This window comes from Mytilus trossulus, chromosome 14 (assembly GCF_036588685.1).
Source record: "Mytilus trossulus isolate FHL-02 chromosome 14, PNRI_Mtr1.1.1.hap1, whole genome shotgun sequence".
NCBI lineage: Eukaryota > Metazoa > Mollusca > Bivalvia > Mytilida > Mytilidae > Mytilus > Mytilus trossulus.
In genome coordinates, this window is record NC_086386.1 from 27,829,215 (window position 1) to 27,841,113 (window position 11,899).

Consider the following 11,899-nt stretch of genomic DNA (forward strand, 5'->3'; position numbering starts at 1 on the left):
TACGGATCCTTAGAGGGTTAGTAAAATATGTGCAAATGCGGAATCAATAAGAGTGTTAAAAAAGGGTAAAATAGAGAGAGAGTTCAGAAGGTTAGTAGTGAATTGAAAAACAAATTTATCGCACACAGGACTTTTCCTGTCGAGTTTTGTCACCACGTGAAGGCGTTTTACCAATAATAGTTATCAAAGGTACCAGGATTATAATTACGTACGCCAGACGCGCGTTTCGTCTACAATAAGACTCTTCAGTGACACTCATATCATAATATGTATAGAGCCAAACAAATACAAAGATGAAGAGCATTGAGGATCCAACATTCCAAAAGGTTGTATCAAATACAGCTAAGGTAATCTATGCCTGGAATAAGAAATTCCTTAGTTTTTCGAAACATTCAAAGTTTAGCAAACAGGAAATTGATACAAAAAAAATGACCACATTATTGATATTAATGTCGAACACCGAGGTGTTGACAACTTTGCTGGTGATACCCTTGGGGACTAAACGTCCACCTGCAGTGGCGTCGACTGTAAATGTAAATAGTTATCAAAGGTACCAGGATTATAATTTATTACGCCAGACGAGCGTTTCGTCTATTTAAGATTCATCAGTGACGCTCATATCAAAATATTTATAGAGCCAAACAAGTACAAAGTTGAAGAGCATTGAGGATCCAAAATTCTAAAAGTGCGATTAATTTGTCTTAAAGTTTGTGACAAGAAAGATTATAGGATAGAACAAAGGAAACAGATAGCAACCGCCCAAAGAAAACAAAATGGACGATATAACCGAAATATTCGATCTACAAAAGATTAAGTCAACACTTGAAGGAAAAACTGATCAGATCGATACAAAAAAGGTGATGATTGCAATATTGAATACTTTACTTCATTTTAACGAAAAAAATCGAAGAAATCGAAACAGATGTAAAGAAAATAGAAGACACCAACACAAACATGTTATCAGTAATAGCAAGAGTATCGGAACACGAAGGGCTGTTAAATGACATCCAAATCAACAGCAAAGTAGTAGAGGAAAGTGTAGAAAGTATCGGGAAAATAGTCAATACTCGCTGAACCATGGTGACAGAAACACAGACTCGATTGAGAACATTGAAGAAAGAATCTTGGCTATAGAAAACGGAGCCAAATCAGAACAAAAAGAAACAACCAAACAAATGCAAGACACGATCACGGATTTGAAATGCAGAAGCATGAAAAATAATTTAATCTTTTAGATTTCCAACAAAATGAAATATGTGATGCAAAAATTCAAAACTTATTAGAAGCGGAACTAGGCATAAACTACCGCGTATCATTTGGAAATGTTCACCGCTTCGGCAAACCAGGCCTAAATGGAGTCCGCCCTATAGTAACACGCTTCATTTATCGAAGAGAAATGGAACACGACCTCAGCCGAACTTATAAGTTAAAAGGCAAAAAATTTGGTATTAGCGAACAGTTCCTATCAGAAATTGAAAATAAAAGAAAAGATCTCTACCTTATTATGGAGAGGGCAAAAAGTGAGGGCAAAAAAGTGAAGCTTGTCCGAGAAAAGCTTTTTATAAATGGAAAACCATACTATAACACAACAGCCTCCAACGACCAAACAAAAGAATATAGGGATATTCTTCTGAGCAAAATCCCTCCTCTAACATTTACTGGATCCCCGCCAATACCACCACGTCGATTTAAACGCTCAAGAAATGACTCTGTCGAAGATGAAAACGAGGAAATTACTTTGTCAACCCACAGTACAACCAAATGTAGATTTTGAAAATTTGCTTAATACAGCCAAAGACAATATAAATGTTACAAAAGACACTTCTCAAGCTCATTACGATTTCGATAATAACATCAATGAAAGCCTTAATGTGCTGATAACTGAAGATGAAATTTTAAAGTGCGTAAAAAAGCTGAAAAACAACATAGCCTGTTCAGATAATAGATTTATCAACGAATACATAAAATCTTCGCTTGGGCAGTATATGGAACTTAATGTCAAATTGTTCAATCTTATCTTTGAATCGGGGACAATTCCTGAATCATGGGTAATTGGGACCATTAAACCATTTTACAAAAATAAAGGTATTAAATACAACCCTAAAAATTATCGCCCGATTTCAATTGTTAGCTGTTTTGGAAAACTATTTACTTCAATCTTAAATGCGAGGCTAATACAATTTTCGGAAGAAACATTGTTGATTAAGGAAAATCAATGTGGTTTTTGTGAAGGTTATTCGACAACTGATTGCATGTTCGTTTTGAATTATTTTTTTTAAATTTTGAAATCAGAAAAAGAAACTCTTTTGTGCATTTGTTGATTTTGAGAAGGCATTTGACACTGTTCGACGAGATGCTCTGTTGTATAAAATGCTTTTAAGTAATATAAGTGGCAAAATGTACATTATCTTTAATACGTATCAAAATATCAAATCATGTTTATCATATTATGGTTAAAAAATTTGATTTTTTTCATGCGAAAATGGTGTTTGACAGGGTGAAATTCTATCACCCTTTTTATTTTCACTTTTTTTTAATGACTTAGAAGATTTTCTATGCCAAGAAAATGTGATTGGTCTACAAACAGTAAGCAAAGACATTGAAACAAAGTTAGATATTTATTTAAATTCATTTGCTATACTTTATGCTGATGACACGATCATACAATGTACTTGCCGAAACGGCGACTGATCTCCAGGCCTCCTTAGATAAATTTAATACGTATTGTAACATATGGGGACTCAAGATGAACGTTGAAAAAACAAAGATAGTAGTTTTTACAAAGGGAAGATTACAAACGAATTTAATGTTTAAATACAATAACTCAAATATCGATTTTGTTAAAGACTTTAATTATTTAGGGGTATATTCTTCAAGAACTGGGAGTTTTAAAACGGGCAAACTTCATTTGGCAGAAAAGGCTACTAACGCAATGTACGATATCTTACAAAAAGGAAGAAGACAAATCCTTCTATTAGCTGTTAACTTGATCTTTTTGACAAACTTGTTAAACCAATTCTGTTATATGGCTATGAAATATGGGGATATAAAATATTGACATCCTGGAAAAAGTTCATTTAAAATTTTGTCAACTCCCTTCTCCATTTAAAACCTACTACATCTAACTATGTTATATATGGGGAACTCGGTCGATACCCTCTTAATATTGATAACAAAAATCAGAATGATATCATATTGGATAAGAATATTAAAAGGCAAACAAGAAAAACTATGCTTCATTGTGTTTAAATTACTGCTGAAATTAGAAAATGATTCCACTTTAAAATCTTCATGGCTAAATTATCATTCTAACATTTTTAATTAATATGGTCTCTCCTTCATATGGTGTTATAAAAATTTTTACAATTATGATTGGCTAAAATATACGATTAGAAGTAGTCTACAAGACCAATTTATTCAAACTTGGAGTTCAAATTATAATAACAGTCCTAAAACGGTTAACGAACGCATTTATAAAGAAAGTTTTGCTTTCGAGAACTATATCCACAAGCTAGACGATAAAGACGTTTTCACTCATTGTAGATTTAGAACCGTAAATCACAAGCTCCCAATAGAATCTGGTAGATGGAAAAACATACCGAGAGAACATCTAACTTTGTAACTTATGTAATAGTAATGAAATTAGAGATGAATTTCACTATATTTTAGAATGTACATATTTCTCCGAAGAAAGGAAAGAATGTATAGATGAAAAATTCTGTACCAACATTAATACTCTTAAGTTTAAAGCAGTTGTGGATTTTTCAAAACAATAAAAACTTGAAAAGCTGTGTAAGCTCATTAGAATCATTAATACAAAAATGGATTCTCTCTGATAAAAAGGAAGCCTCCAAACCTATGCATTCTTTTCTTCTCTATTTGCTGTAACCGCACCATGTTTTATAATATTATTATGTATGTCTATGTATTTATGTATACCATTGTATCAACATAGGTTCTTCAAAATAAAATATATATGTTTATAGGTAAACTAAATTTCAGTAACAACTGAATTTTTCAAGCATTTGTCAAGCAGTAACAAAACATAGATGTGGATTATCATTTGCCAATAATCAATCTTTTTTTTAAACAATTGATTGAATTGCCTGTGTAGAAAATATTTTGATATTTGATCAATTGTTATACATAAATTATGATTGTTGAATCATTGTTTTATCAGTATTATTATAAATTCAACTAGAACTCATGTCAATGAAGACAGCATCACTATTTGAACTAGAACTCGTAACAATAGATCCACCAAATAAAACAATATATCTTAACAAGCTTCTACTTTTTGAACAATAAACATTTAATTAAAACCTTCCTATCCCATAATATCTGTTGAAGACAAAAGAATAAACTAATGTCTGTAAAGTCTTTGCACTGAGCGACATTCAAATTGGATTAGATTCATGTTCGATTGGTTCGATTGGTTAGTTGGTTCAAGTTCAATGAACTTAGTATGCATAATTTATTTGGTTTTTCTTTATTCAATCAGCCAAATACATTTTTATCAACCTCCTGGAATCCAAGTATTATGAAGTCATGATAGTAATTATTAATATAATCCATTTCAGAGTTTTTATAATTATTTATAAGAGCCTATGTTTTTATTTTGTATGTTTATCTCTTGTTTTACATGTGTATGTGACAAAGGGTTAGCGGATTAAGGCGGGAGGTTCTGGGGGTCGAAACCCCTCCCCCTTACTTTTTGGCGATCAATACATTTGTACAGGATATATATGGTTGGTAAATGGCTGGAACTGCCAGTATGTACATCATCAGGAAGTTGAAGCTCAATTTATCTATGATTTCAATTTTAAGACATATTAACATTTATGTGAGCCATAAGACTTGTACATAATCATTTTAATAATAAATTTTAGAAGAATTTTTAAAGTCCATAAAAAAATTTAGAAATTATTAAATGAATTGTATTACTTTAAGTACATATGTTTTAATTAGTTAAACTCCAAAAAAGTATTAATTTAAAATTTAAAATACCAATCTGAAAATAAAAGTAAAAGTAAAATCAAAATCAAAATCAAATGAATGCTCCGGAAATGGCACTCATATGTTCCTTATTTGTTCTGTCTTTTTCCATAATACATTGTATATAAATGTATATACAAAAACTAATTATATGAAGACGCTAAATTTAAAGTCTTACCATATTCTGTCGGAGTTAAATATAAATGTGCACAACTGTCCCTAAATTGTAATAATAAACTCGAATCTTTTAAAAGTCTGAAAGGTGTATATTTTTGCTCACCTGTTACAAAATATTTCACAATTGACTAAGTACAAAATTATAAACAAAGACGATGGGAGCACATGCTACGTCCGATTATAAATCACAAAAGTGAACATGTTATGTATATTATTGAACGAACTTAGCATTTTGTCTTATTGTGAAATTTATTGAAATGGCCTTGTGTTTGGGGATGGGATTAGCATCAATCTCAAACAACTGAAATTGAAAGGTTTCTAGTCAGTATTACTAGTCTATCGAAGTAGCGACATTCTTTACTAACATACATAATGGTTAGTATAGAAAGTCCCTCATCGAAGGCCGATTCTCTTCCTAGCCATATACGGGTATCCGAGTCACCTTTGTTGTCATTCGTCACAACTCGGTCGATTCCGTCCCTCAAGGAGAGAAGCGGAGTCACCCGAGGATTGCCGATTGCTTTGGTGTTCATCAGAGCCCAAAATTAATACAGTCATGGATATTACTTCCATGATATCTAATAGTCGTATCTTCGTAATGCTGTAATTTTCCAGCCGTGTCGATAATTTGTATTATACACTGTATGCAGTCGGCTTTACTGAATGTAGACAATTGTTTTTGTATTTGTTTTATAATTGTTGTTTAATTTTGAAATAATTGGCAAGTACTTTTGAAATGTAAGAATGATTGTATCCAGGTGAGCAAGTATACATTTGCCATCACGCTGCATACATTTAAACGCCCGACATGGATTATAATAACACGAACAATTGAAAGGTAAAATCTATAGGATATCTTGTTAAAAGCATTTGTGTATTGTATATACTATTACACCGTGACGAAAAGACCTCATTTTGTGTGTCGGTTCTCTTCCTTCCACGATAAATTAAGCATCATACCTCTGTGGCATGCATAGTTGCATTTGTCATCCATTCTTATGATTATTCAGATTTAGTTATTTTTGGAGAAAAACGACAACAAGGAGTCCGGATATTGATTACGTCATCACAACTATTATACCTCCTTATAGTGGACAATTATTTTTCGCGTTTATCTACATGTAAACTACGATTATACTATACTTTAATATATAGAGACGCTCTTGTCTATTGTTTTCTTTGAAATGTTTACTATTTAAGGGATCATACCAGTTGCATATATATTAAAATAAGTAAAATATGTGGAGACAAGAATGTGTTCATAGTACACGGATGCCACATCGGCAATATATTTACTAAGTTTCGAGTTGATTGGACTTTAACTTCATCAAAAACTACCTCGATCAAAAATTTAAGCCTGAATCGGGACAGACGTACGGACGGACAAAGGAACAAACGAACGCACGGATGTACAGACTAGAAACATAATGCCCATAAATGGGGCACACACATTTATTGTTGAAAGTGAAAGTAGTGATTTGGCAAAAATGAAAGTAGGGTAGAGATAAATGGCAGACAGGACCTTTTGTCGGGACGTCTGGATCGGGAGTTTTTAAGCTCGGGAATTAGTGATTGATCCTTACGGGATCCGGGAACATATTTTTTTATTTCGGGATTTCGGGACATGAATTTCTTTAATTTATGCATCTGAGGATTTCATTTTTTTAAGCCCGGGATTTGGATCAGGACCCCTCAGACCACCCCTTAAATTATCCTTTGTCCGGCGGTCTTAGTCATCTATACAAGATTTATATCCTACCATTGACATGTTAATAAGGCTCTAAAAAGAAAGAGCACTGATGGATTGTCCTAGAAGCATACTTTATTAGACTTATCATGGTCTATATGTAAGCAGTTACATTTATTTCATGTTGGATGCGATGCAAATTTTTAAATTAATTTGACTTTTACCAAAAGATGCATTTCAGCAAAGCAGAAGAATAATTGTGGTCTGACGACAGAAACACAAAAATAATTGAATTTAACAGAAAGGAAACAAATATCGGACTTTAGAAAAAGATAGAGGGCTTTTGACACCTTTTATGAAATGCTCCATAGTTACATAATATACATCCTACAACAGTTAACAAGCTGTATATGCCCGCGATTTCGCGATGAGTTCTAGTACAAATGAAATAAAGAGAACAAAAATGTGAATGTGTTTGTGCTTTGGACCGTAAAATGTATGTGGAACTGGAAAAGTAATAGAAGAATGAAATGAATTTGTTTACCTGGGTTTATTGTTTAATTATAACGGTGTATTTACTGTCACACAAAAGACACTAACTTAACAGGGTAGAAAAGCTCCTCTCGGCTTACATAGCTAAACTTATGACGAATTTATAATATTGAAACTTCTGTACTTATTATCTTTATCTGATACTTATGTTACAAGTATTGTGAATTATGCCAGTGAAGTGTGGGGCTTTCATAAAGCCGAAGATATAGAAAAATTGCATTTATATTATATGAAAGGAATTTTAAAAGTAAGAAAAGGAACTGTTAATCACATGGTAAATTGTGAGTAGGTCAGAGTGCCTTGTATGTAAATAGATGTGAAAATGGTAATCTACTGGTTTAGATTGTTAGATAGATAGATAGTTAATAGATAGACACAAAACTGTTACCGTATTTTAAAATATATAAATAAAGATATCTATGAATCTAGTTGTGTGAAGCCAAATGACAAGCTAAATTGATTTTGTAGTAAATTACGACATATATTATTTAAATATGGTTTTAGTGTTATTTGGTTTTCACAGGGAGTTAGAAACAGTCAATCATTTTTGAGTGAATTTAAACAAAGAGTTTTAGATAATTATATATCTGAAGGTTTATCATATTTTGCTAAATCGCCAAAGTGTCGACCCTAGTCGTCAATGAAACAGTTTTGTAAATATCTTATATCACTAGATATAGAACAAATTCATACACTATGTATAGAAACAGGTAGATACTATAGTATAGCCAGAAATGAACGTTGATGTAGTATGTGTAATAAAAATGCTATTGAAGATAAGTATGATGATCATTTTATTTTAGAATGTGATAAAAACAAAAACATCAGATGTAAATATAAAAAGAATTATAACTATGAGAGACCATCTACTTTTAAAATAGTGCAACTGATCTGTAAGAGCGTCAAAGAGCTAAACAGCCTGGGAAAATATTTATTTTCAGCAGAAAAAGCACGTAATGGTAAAATGATTCAAATGCTTATGTCTTAGGACATGTCTTATGATCCTCTTATGGCTATCCTATGACATATCTTAGACCTCGCTTAGAATGATCTTAGCAATGTTATCATTAAAATGTCGCAATTTCTTTAAATTTAAAAGACATAGATTTATAGAAAAAATCATGTCTAAATGTAGTATGCCTTTCCTGTAAATTACTAAGGTTATTGGTTATTACATAATTTTCAAAATTAATACAAAGAATAAGTGTGATATACATGTAGATAGTCTATTTTAAAAATATTTACTAATATACATTATGAACTTGAAATACAAAATAAAGAAAAGGGGAAAAAATTATAACATATTATGTACAAATTAGTTGAATTTAATATCGCCCTGTATCGGTGCAAAGAAATAAGGTGAAAGGATATAATCGTGCACTCTTGATAATAATTATTATCGCAATTTTGTGCATTTTTCCTTTGAACTTTTTTTGTGATAATTTTTCATATCATGCTACTCGCTTTAGATGGAAAATTATCGCTAGAAACTAAGCAGGCATGTGGCGTTGCTTACGAAGTTGACATGAAATTTACAACGTCGGCATAGGTAAAATAGCGATAAACAGATTATCCTTGGTCATCTCAACTCGATTGGCTTTCTCGCTTTCGCCGTCCCAGCTCAAGCGAGAAAATCAATCTCGTTGAGATGATCAACGATAATCTATAAATACATCTTATGTTCATTGTTGACAAATCATGATAATACCACGATCAATAAAGATTTAGTTTTGAGCAGGAAATGGAGAATAGACAATTGGATAAGAGTTATATAATTTTTGCAAAATTAATATAAAAAAACGTGTTATTTATATAAATAAACATGCCTATTATAAGACCATCATAAGACACCTCTCGGTTAGTCCTAACTTTATGACCAACTTTAAGAGATGTCCAAACTTTTGTCTAAAACATACACATTGATTGTTGTTCAAGAACAGAATGTTCAAGAGCATGGTATATCCTGATTCCTTATTTGTTATATAGACTCATTGAAACAATGAAAGGAAAAAGACCTTACCTTATTCTCTAGACATTTATTGTTTAAAGTGTCGCCGGGTTCTTGCACTGATATATAAACCATGTCCGTTTTTTTCATAACCATTTGGAGTTTCTGATAAATTCTGATAATTTATATGCGAACAATGTCAACAATTTACAGCCAAAATCACACGTTCCCGCTTACAAGTTGTTCACAATTTATATATAGTCAGTTACAAGCATTTTTTTCCTACTATTGACCCACCTTAGGAATGCTTTATATTACATTATTGTGACTATATAGAGTGAAACACAACATTCGTATTGATATTTATTAAGGTCATGAAGGTACACATGAATGGTTGCTGTGTTTAATTTATCACTGAACTGTTGAAATATGTGTTACAGTGAAGCATGACGGGAAGAATGTAATTAATTATGAATTAAGCGTTATATTCTGAAAGGTGAAGTTAACTATGAACAAAATAAATACATTTAGAAGAATCTATTTTCATATTCTACCACATAAAATCTCTCGATTTTCATTCAATGAAGACCTTCATGTTTAAAACCGTTAAAACAGACTATCATGTAAACGATTGCATCTCTGTTAGTTTAATATCTAATATTGGTTGACTCAGTTTCAAAATAACAAGGATTTCAAATGACTATTACTAATATAGGTGGAACCTGAATAGAGAAACTAAAACAATTGAAAAAAAGAAACAGGTCAGTGTGCTCGTTTTTTGAGACAAAGGTCATTGAAAAGTTGGCGGGAAACAATTTCCTCAAGACTTTTCATTCATTTAACATTGGCCACTATTTTTTTTTTTAACAATAAAAATTTTATGGATAAAACCAGAGGATTCCGAAAAGCTGACAAAATGTGAAAAAAATGAGTAGCAAACCTAAGATATTTTCCGTATCAGGAAAGTATGAAGGTTATATCTCAGGGGACTCTTATTGTCAATTTCTAGATGAAAGACAATAAATGAGGCGTACTTTCAATTAAAAATAATCACCAAACTTTAAAGTATTTAGTAAGAAGCTACAGCAACACATTTAGTAAAAAGAAAACTGCTGTGTTCATTTCATTTGTCTTTACAAAAAAGTATGCATAAAGTCTTGTGTATAAATCCCCTAGAGTATGCATACTTTAGTAAAAGAATTTCACGTCTATTTATCAGACAACATGCTTCCTAGAACGCACTTGAATAAGAAGTAATACAGTGGCCACCTTACCTGTTTTGTGTAAATGTCCAACATTTTGTCCTGGTACATATAAAATTATATAAAATTAGTCCTATAATATTATACTTCGAAGGTTCCTATCATTTTCATTCAACGTTTTTATCGGATATTTTGTTTTTACTATCATCGTTGAATCTCGATAAAAATATTAAAAGTATTAAATGAAATATCCGATTCGTGTAAATACTAAATCAGGAAACATATGTCCAGTGGTTGTGGTTTGTTGATGTGATTCATAAGTGTTTCTTGTTTTGTATTTTACAGAGAGATTAGATCGTTAATTTATCTCTTCGAATGGTGATACTAGTCATCATTGGACCTCTTTAAGACCGTACTTTGACCTATACTGTTTTACTTTACAATTCTCGAGGCGAAGAAAAACTATCAAGTAAGTCACAATTTTTTTAAATTTTGTAAGAATTCTTAATACCATGTAATGTATTGCACGGAAAGAACTGAAGCATAATCTATTTCCTGCAAGCATGCAGAAAAAAAATACAGAAAAAATAAAAAAAAACAAAGCAGTATATAAGGAAGGGCAGTAAAAAAAAAGTTTAATTAAAACAAAAAAATAACCATAATATATTTCCTGCAAGCAGAAGCAGTCGTTTTCAGTGCTCTGTTTCCTCAAACACCTCTCCCTTGGTTTTTTTTACAAATTTTGTCTAAGTTAGACTTCATTTAAAAGGGACAAATGTGTAGGATAGATTTTAATGTAAGGAAAGTTTTTTCACAAAACAATTTTCACACTAGATGAAAATAAATTGTAACAAAATTTTGTATTTGCATGCATTTTGTCCCCTTTTTTTGACAATGTTTTAAGTAAAATCCATTCTGTAAAATAATCATTTTATGATTCCGCCAAGTGTGTTCATCATGTGAAAAAAAAATACAACCAAAGAACAAATCACATTTACAAAAAAAAACATTTGATCAAAGTCACCTTCCAATACAAAGATTTGTCAGAGTAATTGATGTTTAAACAAATATCTACCACATATAAACGACATAGACTGAAACTAAATGTTGAGGACGTAGACGCCAACGACGGAATGTACATGATGTAGGAGTGTTAAAGTCACAGATTCGACAGAAAGAAGATGGAGATATAAAGGCGACACCAAAATCACTAAAACCGAAGAAATATTTACTTAACGCCATGACAAAAGCGACAAACGACGAAAAAACAAACAAGTCCATTAAGTAACCAGAACATTTCAAAACTAAGACTTAAAAACAGAAAACCCATCTTAATCT

At 31.6% G+C, this 11,899-nt stretch overlaps 1 protein-coding gene across 3 annotated transcripts in view; it reads right to left on the reverse strand.

Moving 5' to 3' along the window:
- Window positions 1-10,826, reverse strand: part of LOC134697088 (sodium- and chloride-dependent glycine transporter 2-like) — a 32,867-nt gene extending 22,041 nt beyond the window's left edge. The window contains exon 1 of one of the 3 annotated variants that reach the window (XM_063559121.1): window positions 9,432-9,666. In XM_063559121.1, the coding sequence (XP_063415191.1) occupies window positions 9,432-9,515 (84 nt within the window). In that variant the 5' untranslated portion in view covers window positions 9,516-9,666. Of the gene's footprint in view, window positions 1-5,173; window positions 5,195-9,431; window positions 9,667-10,633 lie in introns of those variants that run through there. The other 2 variants (XM_063559122.1, XM_063559124.1) reach the window with 2 other exon arrangements.
- Window positions 10,827-11,899: the final 1,073 nt, after the last annotated feature.